Here is a 23,785-nt window from a genome sequence, read left to right on the forward strand (position 1 = left end):
GGGGGGGGGGGGGGCACTGGCTGGATCGTATAACGTTTCAGAGGTAGCAAAATTTGATTTCGTCCAATTTCCGCTCGAGCCGACTCTGCGTTACCAACGCGTGGCAAGGGGGGGGGGGGGCGATTGCCCCGGGGCGGCAAATCGTTGAAGATCAACGTAAAATAAAAGATGTATATATATATGATTTATAAAGTTTGCGTTGAAAACGCGTAACGAACAGCGCGACGACGAGTGGAGCGTTGTTGGGAGGACACGTTTGCCGCGCGGTGGGATAGACGCGTACGCGGGTAGGAGGAGTGGGAGAGACGGCCGATGACCACGCGCGCACGCTGTATACGAACGGGCAGCAGTAGGGTGGTCGAACGAGGCACGAGCGCGACGCGGACGGACAATCGCAGTGGACCGGGCGCGATCAGTAGTCACCGTGAGTCGCGACGTGAGCACCGCGTCAGTCAGCCAGTCAGTCGCGAATCGGCAACGACAACGGTCCGACCGAAAACGAATACCCGTCGCCACCGCGAGATCGCGATTTCGCGCGCAACACCGGCGCAGGTACCGACTCGGCGCGCGCAGTACCCCAGTGAAAGCGATTACGGTTGCGGCGGCGAATTGTTTTTCATATTTTTAAACATTTTTTTTTTTTTTTTTTCCTCTCTCTTATCCCTCTCTCGCGCCCTGGACGTTTTACCGCGACCGACTCCGTCGTACCGTCCGTCGTTCGCGCGGGTTCGCGTCCCTCCGACCGCCGCTGTGCGATCGTTTTGTGCGCTCGTCCCGCCGCCGCGGTGGTCTTTTCCGTCGAAGGATCCGAGTTTTTCTTTCGCTACTGCAAAACACAACATTCCGCTCCGTTTGCGCTGCGCTACCATCGAACGAGTAAGTACTCGGACGAAATTTATTTATTATTTTATGTGTACGCGTTTTATCTGTCTCTCTCTCTCCGGTTGCGTGCGTGTATACACGCTCGAGCGCGTGCGCGCGCAAGTACCTACGCGCTGTGTGCGTGTATGTGTGCCTAGTACTGATTTCGAGCGAAATCGAAACCGCTCGTTCGCAGCCGTACGAGTTTTTAGACGAGTTTTACGTAACGACGCAAAAGTTGTTGTTTCGAACGTATATAGAAAGGTTCGAGCGCGCGGTGATTTATTTTTATTTTTTATTTTTTTTTTTTTTACCGTACGTCGAATATGAAAGTGAATTTGCTCTACGGCGTACACGTGTAACATAATACCATTAAGAATCGTAAGCACTGTCCGCGGTAATAATACGTATCACTGCAACGCTGTGTGCGTCGCGTGTAATGCTGACGATTGTTCCGAACGCTCGTGATTCTGGCGGGTACGCGATACTATTGAAAACGCGCGACAACACGGCCGTATCACGTTTACGAAGCTTTCGCGAGACAACGTTAAGTTCTTCGCTCTAGACCGAATATTGGTTCTACGGTGGTCTACGCGCGTCTCCAGGAATGTTGCACGTATTATTACGGGTACCTGCGCGCGCGTTTGGAACAAAACCGATCGGAAGAAAGTAAAAGCCGGTAGGTGAACAAGGAAATAATAATATTACGGTGTGGGAGAAAATGTATCAATGGTCATTGTGGTCGGACAAAGCAGAGAAATCATATTTGTGTTTGGAAGTAAAAAAAAAAATAAATAAAAAAAATAATAGTATTTCGTAACGAATAAATATTACAATGTCACGAATGTGTGTGTGTGTGTATGTGTTCGATTAAGAAAAAAAAAATGAAAATAATAATGGTAATAATATCTAATGGCGACAAAACGTCGGTTGCCGCCAAAGCGCAACAACTCATCGGAAACGGTCATTAATGTCAGATACGCACGTTTAAGTCTAATCTCGTAACGCGAACGACGCGCAGTATATCCTACGCGAGGGACCCACGAAACGTATGCGCGTCAACAAAGTCGAAGTGATGCGTGATTCTCGTATTTTCGTCGAAACAAAAATCTTCGTGACGCTGCACGTGCGACGGGGGATGTTTGAAAACTTTACGAAGAAACCGTTGCGGATTTTAACGACCGTCGCATGATTCGACAAAACGACCCGTTTCCTGGGTAGTGTGTGAACACCACGTCATACTACAATGATACGACCGTTGTATCGAAAATCGAATTTCCCGAATAGATTTTTTCGACGAGAATGATTCCGCGCAGTGCATACGTACGCTGACAATAATAATAACTCGTACACGTAATACAATCGACGCCGTGTCCCTGCACTGCGCCAGTGTTTCTCAATAGAAGCCGGGTGAAAACGTTTCATCGGGAAAGTCGTACACGTGTACTAAAGTATCGAAATCCAATCGAACGGACCGATTTAATTATCTCCACCTGGTGTTGTTATTGCAGTGCGTTTAATGTGCGTTTAAAGCCTCGATCCGCGAGGGAAAGTAATGATATGGAATTTAATATGTATACGATTCGAGTTTATCACACGCAGCAAACGTTTCCTCTTGAAAAAATAACTAATTTTATGCAGTAGGCTGCTACATAACCGTCGTTGTAACGGTTGATCAACGATCCATTATTAGGATTTAATCGCAATTAATAATATATCGTTGTACACCAGCATTACCGGTTAATGTACGAGTAAATATCCATAAAACAGCCAAACAACATCGTCATCGGTCGTCGGCCAAGCGTACGCGTTATCAGGGGTGGATAGGCCCATAGGGAAAAAGGGATTTTCCCTGTGGGCCCTCGTCCTATATTATGCCGGTGGCCCCTCGATACTATTAATTTTTTTATGGAAATTTATTATTTTTTTTTATAGTTAAATTATTTAAATTAAATTAAGATGAGTAAATATAATACATTTTTTATAGGCAAATTTTTTTTTTCATTTTGATGCCTCCATTAAAATGTTTCCCACTAACAAAAAACTACCTCTGAGCGTTATGACGTCCTTGCATCTCTAAAAATGCTCGTTATCCCTTCGTGTCTAAAAACGGAAGTCCCCTCGTGGAAATATGCATAAACGCGCGCAACACATATTGGACACGCTGTCGAGAATTCGGTTTTTCGGCAAGCGATCACGACGACGACCGCGCGCGCCGCCGCTAACCTTGATCCAAATAACGTAATCGCGTTCAAACGTATTACATACTATTTAGTATACACGCGTATAAGTTGACAGTGTGCGGTACATTCTTGTGAATATTGCGGTGTGCTACCGATTTCGCAATGGAATTTCGTTTTGTGCCCGGCGAATTATGTACGATAATAATTATTTGGTTGTCGGGTGTCCAAAAAATAATGGAAAAAAAAAAAAAATTCTAATATATACGTTATACATATATATGTACACAATATAGGTATACAATAATATTATACCCATATCAATTTATATTTATTTTACGGGTGTGAGAGCGTGCGCACGCGTGTACGTATGTTGGCGAACGATTTTGACACGTACCGTACAAAATCCATTATTTTATAACGTACTCTTAAAGCTATGGAATATTATATTTTTGACTGCAAGATCATTGCTCGTTGTGGTATCGTAAATATATATTCGAACGTATGAACATTATAAAACACAATATACGGTATACGTACACTGTGCGCAAAACGGATATGCACGGATAGCCGGCAATATTATTTTTTTTTAATAAATTTTTTTTTCTTAAATTCCGTGTCTCCCGGTTAACCCTGTTACAAAACGTATAGGTACGCGCGCGCGACCGAAAATCGTCCCTGGCACTGTCCTCGAACAATTACGTAAATATATACAGTACATGTATACAGAATAAAAGTACAATGGAATAACGAAAGAGATAAGGCTGTCAAATCGAATAATCCGGACTAACACTTATTATTATTATTATTATTATTATTATTATTATTATTGTCAACGTCAGACGTGACGGTGCGCGGTGGCGGATAACGATTGCTTACATAATGCGAGGAAAATATTGTTATTATTTTGTATTACCGCCGAGGACTTGACGAGATCGCTGTACCCGTTAGTCTGTGTGCGCGTGCTCACATACAAATATACGAATTATGATGTTATAACGATGTAGTCGTTGTCGCGACGGATTTTCGAGAGAACGCACGCGCGTAAAATGTCGTAATCTCACAACCCAAATACCTAGCCAACCTTAGACTGCCGCCGCGGATAAATATACCGAATATCCTCCCGGCGGTCACTCGAGTGTTACACGGCGGCCTGCGCGTACCGCGGGAGCAAAAACAAAAAAAAAAAAAAACCAAAGGTTATACGTTATTATTAGATATTGGTCTCCTGCACGCGTGTAATGTTTACGCACCAAGGATCAACGTCGGGTCGCTACAGTTGGAAACGTTACCGTTGCGGTTACAATACGTCGGCGTTACGTCGGCGAACCCGATGAAATCGCGACCGTTTCGCTGCCGGACTTGAGCCCTGAGCGACAAAGACAAACGAACGAAATCACGTAATCCCCGTGGCACCGTCGGGCACGGGATTTTCTTACCCTGCACAGGTTTTTCTCCGTTCGTTCACCTCATAGCCTCCGTTCACGTGTAAAGTTCACGATAAGTTACGAAACACCTGAAGCTTTGAGACGGATTTCTTTTCCGATATCGCGACGGTCGTTTTATAACGAATAACGTGCTGATCCGAAACGGCGACTACCAAGGGTAACCGAGGAGCTTTAAAACTGAGAAAGACACGAACGTTTTATGGGACGAGAAAAAAAAAATAACAATAAAACTGCACGGTGAAAAATCAATTAGGATTGAACCGATTTACGAACACGATTCAAGCGTCGCACATCAAAATCGTAAACCCTAATATTGTGGTTCTGCTTTGCGCCAATATTGCTTAGTCGTCTCTCGCCACTGCGATGTTACAAAGATATGGTTTATGCATTATGTACGTATTTGCGTTGGCGCAAAACCAATTGTATGTAACGTACTGCATTTGTGATGTCTGCACGTCATTATTATTACGCGTATAAATTACGTACCTGTTTGGGACGAGAATCAATACCAATTGCAACATCTCCAAACGTCGTTTACTAAAAAAAAAAACAAAATTTTAATATATGCTTATTGACACAAGATATACCCTGCGATTTCAACATTTTTTTTTTTTTTTAATACTTTACATTAATTATCGATCATACGTCGGTTGTTAGTTACTAAAAGTGAATTCGATAAGACATCATTCAATATGATCGTTACGATCTTGAAGACCGATGAAAATTAAACCATAATTATTTACTCGAAATACGCCACGTGGACAGTTCAACCCGTTCGCGTATTGTAAACCTAATAATCCGCAGCACACATACGTATTATTACCACTATTATTCAACATACACGTCGCGTGTGTTTTTAACACGTCGATACAGGCGAATAATATAGGTTTTTCGTGAAAAATACTGTTTTCAAAACGTCGATTTTGTGTAATACCCATCGTACGAAATAAGTATACAGCTGGTTTACGCGGACCTATACAACGATAGTTGTTGTTCGAAAAATAACTCTTACTTTCTAATACGCGTACAATTTAAAAGTTCTATTCGCACAATATACATATAAATATGTATATATATATATATATATATATATATATATATATATATATATATAAATTTCAACTGGTTCGTGTTGATGGTTTGAAACACGCGTTAAATAATAACCAGTATATGTTAATATATCTGACGGTCAGAATTGTTTTCGACTCGTGTTATTAGCGCATCATAATTATTTGTTATCCTCCTCCCCGTCCCGTTCGACTCGTATAATTCGGCCATTTGATTACAAGACACTACCGCAGTCATGTGTTTAAATATATCGTGGTGTGCATAACAGCATTCAATTATTTGTCGTGCGCGTGTCACCCACTTTTCCCGAGTCTTTTTTAATCCGCGGTACCGACTTGTAAGACAAAAAAAACATCTAAAAATAACGGAGTGCCCGATAATACGCGCGTGTGGGCACGATCAAAACGAATTATTGGCGAGGCTATAGCACACACTACGTTGTAAGGGTCAGTTTTATTGACATTTTAGGGAGCGCGAGGTGTGCGCGATCAAGGGGAACGGTTTTGTTTGTTGTCCGTTTAACCTCGTCGGCAGCGAACAATACAATACGATCGGTACGGACGACGTACAGTGTTGTGTGTAAACATAACAGTGGTAATAGTAGTAGTGGTAGTGGTAGTAGTAGTAGCAGTGGTGGTAACCGTGTTATGTGTACCGAAATAATTACCGGGATACTATTATTAATAGCCGTATCATACGCAAGACTAGACTTGGTAGTGTTTGCTGTTCGTAGCGTATTGTGCTGCCACCTTGTCCTTGCCGAAAACAAGAAAGAGCAAAAAAACAACGACCTTATATCCGTGGACCGCCGTTGCACCAGGAACGTTACACGGTCGAAAACGCGACGCTTTGTTCTCCGGGCGAGCCGTGTATTCCGTGTCCGACCGACATTCAGATTTGTCGCGAGCTTGTGCGGAGAGAAGGAGAAAACACACGCCGACCTTGGGCCCTAGGAGACGCGTTCACGCGTTAAAAACCTTATCCCCTGCACATCGGAGACTTTGTCCGTCGGTCGGTTCGCGTGCGTAAAAAGCGTTGTGTCCCGAAATCTACAGCCAACCGATGTGGTGCGCAGAATTTCGCAACTAGCCGCTGGCCTAGGAACACACGACCCAATGGGTTTTTTTTTATAATTTTTTCTCCGTTGTTTCACGAACTGCGCGCCGTCATCCGTGTCACGCGAAATAGAAAACGAGTACGGTGGCGCTCAGGAATCGCTCGGTTCGGTCGTCGGGACTTTTTCGAAATCCAAATCAAACATTTGTCCGTCTGAAAAATACGAGGTCCCCGGTGAACACGCTTTCCCTCCAGCAGCTCGAATCGGGGCTACGATCGAATCCCAGCGGACGACTGACACGCTTCATTATTCAGGATCATGCACGCGCAGGTACCTATGGACACACGTTCGTACAAGAGCCAACAGGTTCGGGTCGCGTTTCGACACGACGAAAACGCAATGGCGTGCGGTGACACGAACTGCGCACGGGTCCATGCGACGTAATTTTTTTCGTATTTTTTTTTCGCTTTACTCGCCCGTCGCCAACGATCAAACACGGTCATTCCCGTTCGCACCGTATCGTGAACACGCAACGAGAGTTGGCACACCACTCGTTCTACACACCTACCCACCGGGCACAAAACGATCGCGCGGCGTTCGATCCTCGGAAATCGCACGGACGCCGGTGCGGAGACCACAACATCTCATGACTGGCGGAGTTTACGGAGCGTGTGCGAAGACGAGCTATGACCGTTAAGCGTACTTTTATGCATATTGTTGCCGGTGAACCCGTCGGACGGTCGTCTCACGGATTTCGCGCCGAAACCACTCGCCGCACGATTTCCGTCCGAGTCGATATGGTATTTTAGCCGTTCATATTATTATTATGTACATGCGTGTTATGAATAGGTTAGGTTAGGTTAACATAGCCAGTACGTAATTCGTGACACTCGATAACATCGCGTTCGGATTGATAATGGAAAAAAACGGGCAACCGTAGGGACGCGGCGAATCTTCCAGTACCCTGCGCGTAGGGGAAAAAAATTTAAAACGTTTATCTAAGCAAGCGTCACGTTATAAAGTAATTGCCCACATCGATTGTTTGTACACCGTTACTGTTTCGGACTGCTATAAACTGTTTACCAGTTCGTTTAGAAATCGCGCGAACAAACGCGCAATAAACGTACCATGTTGTACGTATTTCGAATGTGCGCGAAAAAAGAGTTCCCCCGTCTAATATTCGAACGCTTTATGGTTTAATATTATGCGCGTATATACGCACGCACACATGATCTGTATTGAATACGTGTTCGCGTTTACTCGGACGTTTAAGTTTGCACGCACAGCTTTCGCCGAATCCCGTGAAAAAATTAAGGACCGCGTTCGTCTGCGATAATCGGTCGGACCGGAGCGCGGGCTCCGTGTCGTAATATTGAAATTACTTTTACAAAACCACATTTTTTTAATCATTTAAATCGTCGGTATCGTGCCCGATCGCGAAGCGATTATAGGCCGTGAACAACGTACTCGAGTACAACGGCATAGGATGTATATACCTGAATATATGTTTTGGTTGAACGCCGTTAGGGGGCCCTGATCAAGATCTCAGCGGGCCAAACGGTCGCGACGTTTTTCCTTTTTGGCACCGGACAAAACGACGTTCTTGTCGTTTTGACGTTTTACGTCATCGTACTTGCGCCATACCAGGGTTATACGCGCGGAACGTTTAGCACCACGCAGTTCGAAGCGGACACACATCTCAGTATTATTACCGATTGCCGACGGTTGGCAACAGATAAGTAAAAAGATTTCGCGGCATTCTCGCGGTGCCGTATTACAATACGACGTGCACGTAACAGAACGTACGACAATAGCAATTATAATATTTATCTGCACTAAACGATGTTGGCGGCGATTTCGACTTCGATCGTTTTTCTCTTCGGAACGATAAAAAAAAAACAACAATCGTCAATCGGACGACATACGAAGTGTCGTCTAAACTTTGAAACAGGAATTATTTTCCAGTTTTCGTTACCGGTTCCTGTTTCGGTTTTTTTTTTCGGTTTTCGAGAAATCCTGTTTTCGTTCGCGGAATTTCTGCGTACGTACGATTCGCGTGTGTCGCTGTTTCGCGTATACATTGATCGGTCGCTCGGCAATATTTATACAATTTTTTTTTCTACGCGGGGCAGCAGCGAACGACTCTTTCGGACACGATTAACGTGCCACGAACATTAATGTGTATGAACTCGAAGGAAACGGAATCGTTACGTTTTCCATAGCGTACAATGCAGGTAAATCGTTGTGCCGACGATCGGTGACTCCCTGACAAGCGTTTGACGTGTGCGCGTAAATGTGATGACAGGGCCAGCCGCAACGATCGGACGAATGTACACTGGCGCGTGGGAAACGAACACGCGCGGCCGAAACCGACGTGGCAAATGTGCTCTCGAAAAAATTGGCTTTCCGTCGCCTCCGCGGTCTCACGACGTGGAAGGTCGTACCGCGCAGCGGAGTGCGAGGCGAGAAAGAACGAAAGAAGAAGAAAAAAACAACGTTTATAATATGATTGTGCTGTTATTGTTACGATTTCACAACGTCGGGTTTTAACCGCGACCGTCGTGGGAGACAGTACAAAAGGATCGTGTACGTTATACTTTACATTTGTATATGTTTTTAAAACGCGTTCTTCATTAGCGGTGACGGCACATTTGAAAAATGGCACACCGCTGCTGCTGCGCGTATAAATTGTACGTAATTTATTCATCGGGATAAAACCGACGATAATTGTACATATATTATTTATAATGGTGCGGGAAAATAATACGGTATGTTTGTAATATCGAAGACGACATCGGACCGTTGCGGCGGTCGCACAACCGGTTTGCGAGGCGTACGGTCACCACCGGTGTCTTAGCACTCGCGCGCGCCCCTCGGTCGGCCGTACCCGAAAGCGGGTGGAGGTGGTGGTAGTAATAGCCGGGGGTAGGAGATCGCGAGACCGGAGGAATTTTCGCACGGCTGCAGAAGGTTTTTCCTCGGCAGGGCCGCGTGCGCGGCGATTTCGGAGAGGTTGCGCAACGCGCTCCGGTCGGATAATGTCAACGTTATTACATTTTTTTTTTTTTTCCGTTAGGTAATTATTATTGCATCCCGAAAAACGAGTGGTGCGCGGTATAAAATCGCACAAACGTGTACGACGTGTCGAAGAAGAAAATTGTACGCGCGCGCGTGTGTTACGAAATCGGAAGTGCATTTCTCTCCGCGCGTTCGCGACGATAAAATATAATAACATCGCGTACGAAAGCGTACGAATGTTGTGCGTGCGCGGCGGGACGACCTTGAAGCCGATCGTGATGGTCAAAAGCGTGTGTGCCCTCCAGACGATTTGTAAACATATAATACAAGCGCGCGGCTAGAAAGTAAAAACGCGACGACGACGTTTCTAGCGCGCGTACGCGGCGGTGGAAACGGGGTGGGGGCGGCGAAAGAGTGAAAGCAACAGGTGGACAGCGGGCGGCACAGCGAGCATTCGGGGACCGGTCGGGGGACAGGACGGGGACGGGGGAAGAAATCGAAAAAATAAAAAAAGCAATATTTTCATTATTGTTACGCGCGCGATTGTCGTCGCGTTATCGTTACGCGGGTCCTGTGTATCGTACCGTCATTACGACTCAGTCGTGTACCCGACGAAGGACTTACGAATATTTTCGTTCGCTCCGCGTCTAGTTCGGCGGACCCGTTGGCGAGGAACGTTTTCGTAAGCCAAACTGCCCTTCGCGATTACCGCGGGCTACGTGTAACGACGCCTGACGGTTGAAAGCGAAATTTTTGGACGTATACTCGGCGCTATAGGTGGAAGGATTTTCGAGTAGAAAAAAAAAACCTATTTATTTCGCGCTAAACTCTTAGCTTTACGACAACGTTTTCGGTGCGATGACGATTTTATTCGGAGCTTCTGCGCGTCACCACTTTCCATTAGCTTTGGATTTACTTCGAACACACATGTCGTTGGTAACAATAGAATATTGAAATGCAAGCGTTGAATATCCTAAACGGCTTTACGACAAACCGTAGTCGGTTAGGGTCCAATATATCTACGCTTCCGAACCCAGTCCTGTACGTGCTGATCAAGTACGACTGTAAAATCCAAGTTTTAATTTTTACGTATAATTTATACAAGTTGTTTATTCATTATGTACAATCGACCGGGCAACGATAATTTTACCACATAAAAAATAGATTCTCAAATATCTGAGAACATTGGAAGACAATTATTGTAAATTGTATATGCTCGTACCTACGTACAGCCGATTATCATTCGGCAGTGTTCAGAGAAATTAATTTGCTCGGTTTATTACTTTTTTCTCGTACGTATATTTACAATTTCTCTTTGTCCGTTTATCGAAATATGCAATCGTCGCACCACCGGCCACCGCCCGTATCGATAGGATTCGAGATAGAGAAATCGTTTATATCATATACGATACACAGGCAGTCGGATATTATCCAATCGTAAATAATAATAATAAAAATAACAATGTCGTTTCGACATTAGTCGGTACGTTGTACGCATTAGTGTACACGACACACGCATACACATATATTATTGTATACCGTTTTATTGAATTTCGTGACACAAACGCTATTGCATCGAACTCCCCGTACATTATTAAATTGACGCGAGTTTTTAAGATATTTTTGTAACTCCGGTGAATTACGTTTACATAACAGTGCAATATAGTGTTTACTTATAATTGTATCAATATCAACGGTACTTGCGTAACGTGGATATGTAACGATATCAATTATCACCGTCATAATTTGCAACGATAACATAATATTTTATACCGTGCGCTTGTCGCGTTGATGACGGCGAACAATTCCCCCCCTCCCCCAGGAGAGTATGACTGAATATTAATTTTATTTATTTTTCCTTCGCGTTCTCGGCCAGTGTAACGATACATAACAGAGGTGACCAACACAAGTAGCCACGCGGATAAATATAATGATTTCAAGATCATACAGTCGAGTCGCGATAACTCAAAAAACTTGACAACTCGAATCGTGTTTTATTCCCCTAGAAAATTCTTCCCCTATAAATTAGTTAGATATCTCGAATAATACATATCTGGAAGTGAATTTTTATCCCCCTTCAACTTCGAGTTATCGCGACTCGACCGTACAAGATAAATTTCAAATGATTTGATAATATTTTATAAATTTAAACCTATAAAATCAAAATCAAAAATAACAAAAATAATATGATGAGCAAATTTTAATTTTACAAATAAATCGCGAGCCGCGTCCAACAAGAGCCACATGTGTATTACTCATGTATTATATAACGTTATCACGGCGCGGTTGAAACCGTTCTCTTCGGCAGCCGATCCGGTCACCTCGCGCGTTCCGTGCGATCAGCGCGCGTTCTCGGTGTCAAATCTTTAGCATATAATTATTACATCGCATCGTGCGTTGGCTTTCGTGTACGATTGCAGACCAGCTAAACGCCTCGTCAAAGATTCCTTGACCAACGCGGTTGAACCGTTGAGCGATTATATGAGAGAATCGCATTATCGGTACACGTACTCAGTCTTAGTTGCACGCACGCGACCGACGCAGGCAAGGCCGCAGGCAGTGGGGAAGGGCCACGGCTCCCCCCTCCCCCCGATAATTTAGAAAATACCTAATTATTTATTGCATTTATTTGCATTTTATTTATCAGTCTTGGAGGGCGATAAGGAGGACTGATAACAGATAAGTTGACACAAAATTGTTCGTCAATTTTCAATATCACTAGGTATTCGGTATTTGGTTTATTTGTTTTAATCATGGTTGTAGATTCATATCATATCAACTCTATGGTCCATATACAACTATTGTGGTTTTAATTGATAAATTCATAGTGATGACCACGGTTTAAGATAGAATTCTATCTAATTTTAATTCTATCTAAAGCCATGGTGATGACTGTTTTATCACAGAATAGATTAAATTTAATCTATTATGTGGTATTATACTATTATGATAATATTGTTGTTATTTTTTTAAAAAATCAACAATCTGACATTTTTGAAGATACAATTAAGCTTTTCTGCATGGAACCACGGCGTGTTCAATTTTTATTTGACGATAATGATCAATGAGTCATAATTATTTATTATTAATAATTTTTTTCATTTTGTATTACACATGCTTTTTATAACAACAACATAATATTATATGTTTATATATATATGTATATACTTACTATATTATAGTAAATAAATAATTTCTTTTTACGATGTGATAAAAAACAGAATTTATGGTAAGTGTATTATTTTTTCGCCGGCCCCCCTCGAGAAAAATTTTTGCGGGCGGCCTTGGACGCAGGTCGTTTTTTGGTTTTGTTCACCTCGACAGAAACACGCGGTAATAATTGACCGAATGTCTGTTACACCGAGAGGATTTCTCGCGGTCCGCGGATCGCATAAAAGTGAGCGTGACGTGACGTGGAATATAAATCCGATTTTGCAGCGAGTTTTGACTGGAAATAATAATAATAATTACGTGCACCTATCCGGCATCGCGAACCGTTGAAATATCGTATTTAATATAAATTACTCTTGTATTGGCGTTAGGTACGCCGCGGACTGCACTTAATAACATCACACGCGTACGGAGACTTTCACGTGTTTTGCACAATCCGTTACAGTGTACACTCGTATATTACCTGTGTATAGGTATTACACATAAATACGTATATTATAATATAACGTACTAATAGCAAGTGCAATAAATAGTAGAACGATCATTTTTCGTGAAAGAACGACTTATAATTAGAAAGTTACAGACATAATTAGAATGTCATTTGAATATTGTATTTCGTCAATTTTGAAATGCATGAGAGTATTACAATATTCGTGCGCACGCTGCAGTCCGCCGCTGACTAAAACCTTGTCGTCGACGAACGATACTTAACGAATTCTAATAAAGTCATGACGAAACTCGTTGTTTTTAATGAATGGTTTTAGATAACCATGCTGCATTTCGAAGCGTTCGCGATGTCTGAAAGTAATTTCCATTATCATTCCACGATGGCTATTCAATTAATTGCTATTATAATGCATACGAACGACGCGGGAAGATCTATTCAAAATGTAAATATTACGTGCCCGTTTGTATATTATATTGATAGTGTACTGTACCGTGGTCTACATTAATTTGTAATGCAACCGAAATGTATTGTACTGCACGTTCACGTTCATCGTCGATAGGTTGGCCGTCTTATGAAAGTAAAACGGACCATCGGTCGAGTTGCAATTATTAATTTTATCCTCTGTTTAGTAGCGTAACATGTATAAAACGATAAACGACGTTGTTAATACGTATTAACTGTTAAGGAAGAAAATAATATCTGCGGTCAGACGGTGAAAGATATTTTGTCGTTTGACCAATCATCAGGAAAATATAATTTTACCTGAAAACTTAATCGACGGACTGCAATAATCTTTCCGGCGTTAGCCTACGAAACCGATTTTACCGATTTTACCGTCCACTGCCGTCTAATCGCAGCTCGAATCCATCCGATCCATTGTTGCGTTCTAAAGCGATTCAATTCATCTTTAACGCGACTAATGAAACATTGTTCAGCGTAAAACCGAACGTGCACAATGCGACCGGAGGCGATTATGTAATTCTATAGAGGAAACTAATAACAATTATGATTAACTATAATCATCTTCGCCGGGCTCCGACTGCCGAGGCCAGCCAAAGTTTTCCATCGGATAACACGAACGCGACAATATCAAGTCTGCTTTGGAAATCGCATGTACACGTGTCGCGTAGTGTTTTGCCCCGTGTGCGGTCGACGGAGAGTTCGTATCGGTGAGCCCAGGTATGATCTCTAAAAAGATTTCGATCAGAATAAATGATTTATAATTTTAAAAAAAACGCCAGGTCTCACGAAAACGTTCGTTAAACGTCCGCAATGTGCACGGCAGGTATACGAGTACGTAAGTTTACAGCCGAGTGCTCGCGACGTGCAGACATGTGTTAACGTAAAAACGTATCGAAGAAGTCTGTGCTCGCGTTTAACGCACACGCACACACACGCACACTCACTCACACACTCACTCACACGTATTGGCACGGTGCTCCTCTTCAACCCGATACGAATGGTATCATACACTCGCGGGTGAGTCACGGACACGCGAGACCTAAGGTCAAACGGTCGTGCACCTGCGCCGCTGCGCAGGATCGTCGGTCAGATAAACGCGTCGCGCAAACTCCGGTCGTCGGACGTTTGGACGCGGGCCAACCGAGAACGCGCGAGAGAACATCGGCCGACCGTCGTCGCGTGTTACGAACATACGATTGCTAACCTGCAACGGGTATCGGTTTTTACGATTTGAAGTCGTGCCAGGACACCGGCGGCGGCCCCGTAATACGTTTGCCAATACAATTTTATACGCGTGTATCCGTTGGTCCGACTACCGAATCGCCACGCACCGCTCGTGGCCAGTTTGATATTTCCATTCGGTGCGCCGTCGTCTTTTTTCCGGAACGTTTTCCGATACCCGTTCGGACACGGTACGCGCCGACGTTGGGGTGGAAAACGGTGCAACGATCGGCGGCCGGTCATCCCCCGCGGCTGTTTCTGCGCAAGCGAAATCGTTCGACGGAGCCGCGACATTTTCCCGTGAGCGATCGCCTATGTAATAACAATAAGCTTTATTGTTATAATAACGTGCACAGTTTACAATTTCGAAACAACAAATTTCAATATTACAGCCCCCCCCCAAAAAAAGCAAAGCTTGCGCTGGGGCACCGATTCTTATCTAATTAAGTGTGCATATATATCATGATTTACAGTTGTTTATTTATACAAAGACTTAGTTGATTACTCTTACACGGGTCAGTGTTAAATTCCATGCGAAATAACGTTTGCATAACGTAGTATTACGTTTAGATCAAAAATATATTAAAAATAACAGTAATCATAATAAAACGTAAAATATTATCTACGTACATATATATAGTTATTTTTCCACGAGGCGAAAACAAACGCCGAGTCAACCGAAATTCGAAGACAGTATGAAACGATGGTCGGCCAGTCCTCGGAGTGTCGTGGCTAACGACCAATTTTGATGAAATTTTATTATATTCTAGTTTTGTCTTATATTAAATATTGCTATTAAATATTTATTTCAATATTATCTCTGGCGTGTATACTGAAACGTTTACGGTGAGGAAAAACTTTTTAAAATAGCTCACCTTTTATAGTCTTCGGATTTCGGTTTACCCGGCGCATTTGTTTGTATTCGCCTCGTGGAACAATAGTTATAAATATATATAACAATACTTTGTTGATAAAATGATAACGCGAAATGTCTCCTAATCCTAGTCATTTACCAGTCAGGAAACGATATTAATGCAGGATATCACGCCATTTTTCGGTTTATTTATTTTTCGCCAAGTTAAAAGGCTATTTTAAGTTCACGTTTGCACAATCGAACGGGGACGTGTCCGAAAACCTGGGAGCAATGGATACACCGCATCCGTTTGTTATTATCCGTGTGTCCGTTACACATTGTGTACACTATCATTCGGTGTCGTGCACACGGCTGACCGCTGGCAAACCCGAAACGCTTTGGTCTGTAGAAATAATTAATTATCGGTTATTAAAAATACTACGGTAACGGAATATTTCGCTCGGTTTAATATCCCTTGGCACTGTACGCGTATAACGTTATTCGATTTCGGGACATCCGATTCTGTATCGGTACACTACAGCGGTGATACAAATTGTAATAATTACGTTTGCCCTTGAAATATGCATGTGTGTGTGTGTGTGTGTGTGTGAAGATTCTAGCGTGCGTTCAAAAAGTATGAAATATCCAATACGTATATTATACATATTATTATAAAGTGCCTATTATCTGTCTATTGTACTTTACCGAGCATTGTTTCCATAATATACATTATGTTTATCGGGCAGACGCGCGCGCGCGCTCCGTAATACGTTTGAATAAAGCGGTAGCTAGTTTTAATACGAGACTAATGCATACAAAGCATTAGATTCGCTACGCTGGCAACAACAAAACAGCGTATTCTTAATTTATTTATTTCTCGCTAGGTGATTATTTTCCGAAACGTTACCGGAGTAAGATCGAATTGTATGGTACGTACAATACGACTATTTTACCGCTCGTGTAATAAGGACGTGCGTACAAAACTCGGTTTTACGTCTAAAAATCCAAAACCAATTAATAGTTTTTTTCTTTCTTTCGTACGCGATCCGTATCGGCTGTAAAAAATTGTCGCCACGCTTTTAAAGTGGTGAACTTGGTCTAACACAATCATTCCCCGAAATCGTTTAGCAAATGTATTGAGATTGTTTTCCGTACAGTTTAATGCGGTGCACACTGTATAAAGTTATAACAAATAGTTCTAACTTAGGCTCAATGACTTAACATATACATATTATACATCAATAGCAGTAGTATTTTCGGTACATATTATAACGGTATTGTCACTAAATTTAACGAGACAATCAAAATTATTACATGCGAACGGAATCAAAATATAAAAACCAAACTCTGTGTGGACTTAACACAAAGTAGCAGTTATACATTTTCGTGCTTGACAATCTTGAGACTCGATGAAGATTTCCAATTCTGATAACTTCAAACCGTCGATGATTTGGACTATATGCTTTTCCGTTGACTTCAAGCCATAAGCTATATAGTGCTATGTTTCATGTACCTAGTTGAACGTCGTTCAGCCAGACAAGACACACGAGTGGTTCATAACAACAATTAGGTTTCATTACATTAGCGGTAGTGATGCAGTCGAGGATGACAGTGATTTCATGCTCAGCGGTGACTATAGTATCCCGACGGTTTCCTCTGAACATGGTTAAATCACAGTGCCGGAATGTCCGTGACATCCATGCGGTCTCTTCAGGGGAAATAATCGCACTGCTTTTACATTATTACCGTATTCTACGTTTACGTGTGCACACCGCGGAACAAAATCGATGGGTATTGAAAATATAATTCAACGTGATCGTGCTTCACTGCAAAGTGTGTATGTGGGAACTGCCATCAGTGTAAAAAAAAACCAATACCAACAACGCGTAGTACGTTTTGGGGGTGTATTCGTTTTTCGTTTTTCAACGTGTCATCAATAGAAAAACTCACGGGAGCACCCGGGTGGCAATGGCTTATAACGGTTTAGTGATGGCATTTGAAAACGATTATCAATACATCTTGCGACCACGCGCGTTTTTCCGCCCAGGAGAATCTAGTGCCGAATCAGCACACTCTCTCCGTTTCTCGTGTACGACGTGCACTCGAGCATACGACGGGTGAGGGGGGGGCATCTCGCCGACGAATAATTTACGAGATCAAAAGGTTGGTAGGTACGTCGAAAGCGAACGCGGCTAATGTAGCGATAAAATATTTTATAAACGGTTTATTCGACTTCGTCGTGATTTATGCCGAACGAGCCGGTTTACAATCCGAGATGTCATCGACGTTACTGGTCTCGGTGCAGGACCGCGGTCCTGTTGCGCGGCCACCGCACGTCGTCCGGATAACGTGTGCTGTTGACGACGTCCAGGAAGCGAAAGCCCGCGCGACACTCGTTCGGCGCGTCTACGGGGAAGGAGAGCGAGCGAGAGACGAATGGAAATCCGCCCGTGCGCGCGTACCGTGAAATATCCATATTTATGACGATCGTCTTGCACCGTGCGCGCACACGGCAGACTCTTCTTCCGGCTACGGTTTCGACAACAATATATTATTATTATTATAAACAACGCGCACGGATGAAAAAAAAAAACAGTTCCTCAAAACCCGTCCAATTATACACGCGGCTGCAGAATTTTTGCGCGCTATCGTTTAATTATCGTACGTACAATAACGATATGTGCAGTGCGTGCGTTATCTTTGCGCGCTGCGGACGATAATTATTTTTATTTCATTTTTTTTTTCTTTCCTTAATCGCTTCCTTCTCGGTGCACCCGACCGTCTACGAAAACCCGTAATGGATCCGTGCGGATTTATGTAACACCGCACCGAATCCGTTTCGATCGGCTACGACGGTTTAAAAAACCGAGTAAACGGCGTTTATCGAACGGATTGCGTCGTCGTTTCCGTTTCTACAAAAACCAATCCGTCGATGTAATCCAACACCGCGCGATAGTGCGCCCGGGGAAGCTGTAGCACCATCAGTGGCGGTTTTTTTTAAATTTTTCTCTTGGCTGGGGAGGTTCCTTTACATTATCTTATAATGTACGAAGGCAAAAAATGTTCAACCCATTGATAATTTATCGCTTAAATCAGCGATTCTCAAACTGTACACTGCGGTGCCCTAGGGGCACCACGGTCTACGTACGGTTCATAACAAATAGTTTAAAATGTATTAAATTGTTTTTCTTTACGGTTTTCGTAAAAACTTTATAGCAAATATTGTAATATTTTCTATTGTATATTCGGATATTTTCATTTTAACCTTATAAAATAATTTTATATAATAATTATAATCATTATAACAATAATTTTTATTTATTTATTTTTTAAGTTTAAAAATGCATTAATTTATAATTAAGTTAAATTTTAAGAAAATTAATAAAATTGGTTATCAATAGGTTTATTTTTGTTCTGTAATGTAGTTCACAGCAGGGCACCGTGGCTAAATTGGGTCCAAAAAAAGGCACCACTGAAAAAAAGGTTTGGGAACCGCTGGCTTAAAGTCTTAAAATGTAATTCTTACACTAAAACAAAAAAAAAATAACATAATGGAGAATTCAAGTTACAAGACGAAATTCAACTTTTCGTTTTTTCTCTATTAATTAATTCGTCCAAAATTTTGTTAATTTCAAATCTTTAAGGCATACGCATCGTTGACTAAAATATCCGGACGTACGGTTGAAATCACCAGAGTTATACACAAGCGCATGTCCGCAAAATATAATACATCGCAAGCTAAACGCGTGATCTGGGTGTCACTAACAACCCCCAACAGGCCCGGATTAACACTATCGTAAGCCCTAGGCCCCTAGTCCTTGGAGGGCCGTTGTCAAGTATTTGAATGGTTAAGAAACTTTCTCTTTGGGAGAAAAAGTGTTGAATTTCATGCAGTTTTAAGCTTTTAAAAGCCATAATACTTACAACATAAAAATCAAATGTAAACTTTTACATGATAACTATTGTCCATTTTTAAACGATAAAAGTTTAAACAAATGTTAAAAAAAAAAATCCATTTTAATCCAAAACGTATACAATATAAATTGTCAAAAACCATAAAAAAAATTTTTTTATGCCAATTTGCATGGTATAAATCGTAGCCACACTTTTTCGTAGGCTCAAAAATGTTCGTAGGCCCTGGGCACAGTGCCTATAGTGCCTGTGCGCTAATACGGCCCTGACCCCCCACCCCATGGATTACCACGTCATTTCTTGCCCCCTCCGCGGTACGAAAGCACTCGACGGCGCGCGTACGCCTGGACATGTGTAATTTTTAAATACCGCGCGTTGTTCCGCCGCCTAAGCTCACCGCGTTTGTTTGCGTTTTGCAGTTTGACGACAACAACGGTGCACCGTCCCGAATGACCGACGACGACCGACGACGCCTGTAACGAGCGCCCGAACCACCGTCCAGCCTCGAATATAATCGCCATGATAGTATCACTACTATCGACATGGAGCTTCATCAGCATCACTGCGTTCGCGTCGCAAACATTCGCCAATACGGTAACTATATCTTACACGGTTCAATACGTACGTTTGTGCGGAAAAAAAATTTAAAATAAATAACGGACGAACTATATGATATATATATATATATATATATATATATATATACCTGTATATGTAAATCATGTTTGGCGGGTGCCAATGCTAAGATGTGGGGAAGGGGGAGGGGAAAACTCGCTCCTCCGATAAGGTTACGTGTCTGGAAACGGTCGTGGTGGCGCGGTTCGGAGATAATAATTTAACGAGACCGGGGGGCGTTGGTCCCGTTTACCTAACAAAAAGGAAACGTAAAAACTGAACACAAAACAACGACCTAGTGCGAAATTGGTTCATATCGCCGCAGGTGTTTCGTTAAACAACGCTTTTTATCATATTACTACTATTACTATTATTATTTATACGGCGTTAAGTGTCTACCGCAACGCGTACGACCTGTTGCTGCTGTCTCTACCCGCCGCGTTCGTATACGTTTTGCTTTCCTCCCCCCGTCACCCTCCCCCCGACCAACAGTATACGCCGATCGGGTTTTTTACGCAAGTGAACTACTTTGTTTATCGCACAAACGCCACACGCCGCCGCAGTGCATTGTTGTATAACACGCGGTTGCCGATCCGATCGCGGTAATCATGAAATATCATTCGTGTAAACGCGCGTACACCGGTAAAAACGACGTCGAAAACAAAACGGGACCCGGGAGTACACGCGTCGCAGCAAACGGCCAAGGCGGTGTTGCGTCAAGTCCCCGTACGTTTAGGGCGTAACACGTGAATACAACGGGCACGGCGCGGAATGTCCCTTGAGGTTGAAATGCGGTCGAAATCGGTCGTGAACGGCCAACGGTGCAAGCTCCCGCGCAAACAAACGGTACCCACCGCAATCTCCAGCGCGGAATTTTTTACCCGAAAAAAATTCTGATAGTAACCTACATACCAACGTTTTAGCTTGTGAACGCGATTCGTTCTCACTTTCGATTTCGATAACGCAACGCGTTGTCTGCAGACAACAACAATGCAAACGCGCGCGGATTCAAACGTACGCGAGAAATTAAGCACGCTCGAGGAGAAATTTCACGTTCAAAGTTTATCTTTAAAGTACGAAGAAAAATAAACGTAAACGAATACGACTGTTATTTTCATTTCTTTTACCGATAAACTTAAGCAATTTGTTTTTTTTTTTTTCAACGCTGTATGATAATCAAACGGTCTATAATTTTAGAAAATAAATTTGATTTTATTTAAAAAAAAATTTTTTTGGTAAGAGTTTACCATTCCCCGTTACAACGAGGAAGGATCAAAGACCGAAATATGTATCGGGTAAATCGCATTTACGGAGTCCAGACACGGTACGCGTTATAGGTCGTGCCGCAAAGTTTTTAAACTGTTCCCATTCGTACACGAATTCATCACAATATTTTTGTTCACCGCATGATTTATAGGTACGAAATAAATGAAAAAAAATATTATTTTCTTACGCACGGTATACGGGATACGGGTGTAACCATCTCGTAATCGAATCATGTTTACTATGAATTGGTAACGTTCATCTTGTATGCTTGTACCGCTGTACACGTACATGTCTTTGCTTTACATTTAAATTATCATTTAATGATTTACGGCAATCGAACAAAAAAATATCAAATGCTGAACGAACATTTTAACGTTTCATTTCGAACAGTGCTCAATCGTTCAATCGCGGTATTATTTCCAATTTATTTATTATTAGATCGATGGATTTGAACAGATATTACAAGCGAACATCCTGTAAAAATCGTAATCCTATTCTCTAGCAATCGGTTTTGTTCAACATTATTTAACTGCTGCGGTATATCCATATACATTTCGTTATTGAACCGACGATAGTTTTGTCACGAATGACAGCATCCCGTAGCACCACGTTGACGCCATCTTGTAGATTACTTTATTGTTTCAAGGCTTACACAAATTATTGTTTTGTGTCGCAATGTTACGAATGACGTTTGAAATGTTTGAAAACGATTTTCCAACCGAATTTGAGATTCGACGAGATAATCAACGGAGTCGCAAACGACATCCTATGATCGATTTTGTTTAAATTTTATTTTCTCCGAGTCGATGTCAAACAAAAATTAACCTACATAGGTTCGTATGATAATCTATCCTTATAAAATATCGTGTTCGTGATTCAATCTTGTCGAGATCATCTTGAAAGTAGTATTATTCTTTTAACGTACACCTGGTCGACGTTTCTCTACGGTGGTTTTACCGATGGTATCCAAAAGATTAAAACATTGATACACTAGCTGTTATGAATAGAAGCGATTCATCGTGCAAGAACAATACAAATATGATATCTTAATTTTTCAACCTTAAATCGAGTTTAATTTAATGCAATTCTACACGGAAGATCATTATAATAATAATTGAAGGCCTTACGATTTACGATTATTATCTACAGAAAAATTAAAACAAGTAACGAATAAATAAAATAAATAAATAAATAATCAACGCTTTAACGTCGGTCATTTAAGCATTTTAACTTCTATGCTAAAAGCCTACTCGCACCTTATGTGGTTAGTTATTAGTTTTTACACTTTCCAGTATTGTTTTTTTAACCCTTCCTCGATCGACAACAATTGAGTACGATCGGTACCTCCCGCGCTAACAATTTCAAATATCATTTCAATATATAATAAATATCGCAGCTTGTTGCAAAACTTTCTCCGTCAATAATTGGGTGTGTGTGTGTGTGTGTGTGTGTAATGACCCGAATCGTCATTTTTCGACCGCATTCTGTGTATTGATCGCGCTTATACCGCGTCGGTGGCGCAACACGTACTCGAGAAGACAATTTCGGTGTACTAACGTCGGCTCACATACGTCAAGAGACGAGTCCTCTCAAGGTGGCCAATTATCCTTGTGGTCACAATTGCGGACGATTCGGGGTTCCGCGGCATTATCGTCTTTTCGGTACGATATAATGAAGCGATTATTATTTTCTCGGTTTTTCGGTCCTTGGGCTTTGCACAACACTACATGTTTACGTACTCTATCGGTAACCGTCTACGCGCGCACACATTACATATTATAATGTATCATAGAACAATCGACACGCATACACGTACGCTTCAAACGACGGGAAACGTCACCAGCTGCATTCAGTACGACGCGTATGGTTCTCGACCTTCTATGACGAGGTCAATCTCTGAATTTTCGGTCGTAATCCGTCACTCGGCTGTTGGACGAAATAATATACTCTTTTCATTGTCCACGGATCTTTTATTTTAATTTTTTTTTTTTTTTTTTTGTGTCATCATAATAACAAATAACAAATAATAATAATAATATTCCATGTGGTTGGTCAACCGTATAATGCGACAGCAACCAAACACCCACCCCGAACAATGGGCTACGGACGGGGCTAACGAACCTCGGCGCGCGCGTACTCGTGGTCAGAATGTCTAATGTCGAGCGGCGACAACGAGCGAGAAAATGCCGTTGTCACACTAGAACT

At 42.2% G+C, this 23,785-nt stretch overlaps 1 protein-coding gene across 2 annotated transcripts in view; it reads left to right on the forward strand.

Moving 5' to 3' along the window:
• Positions 1 to 363: 363 nt before the first annotated feature.
• LOC112693813 (A disintegrin and metalloproteinase with thrombospondin motifs 1) overlaps positions 364 to 23,785 on the forward strand; it is a 53,804-nt gene continuing 30,382 nt past the window's right edge. For both annotated transcript variants that reach the window (XM_025569046.1, XM_025569045.1), the window contains exons 1-2: positions 364 to 876; positions 20,119 to 20,293. In XM_025569046.1, coding sequence (XP_025424831.1) covers positions 20,219 to 20,293 — 75 coding nt within the window. In that variant the 5' untranslated portion in view covers positions 364 to 876; positions 20,119 to 20,218. The remainder of the gene's footprint in view (positions 877 to 20,118; positions 20,294 to 23,785) is intronic.

This window comes from Sipha flava, unplaced genomic scaffold (assembly GCF_003268045.1).
Source record: "Sipha flava isolate LNK unplaced genomic scaffold, YSA_version1 118_pilon_pilon, whole genome shotgun sequence".
Taxonomy (NCBI): Eukaryota; Metazoa; Arthropoda; class Insecta; order Hemiptera; family Aphididae; genus Sipha; species Sipha flava.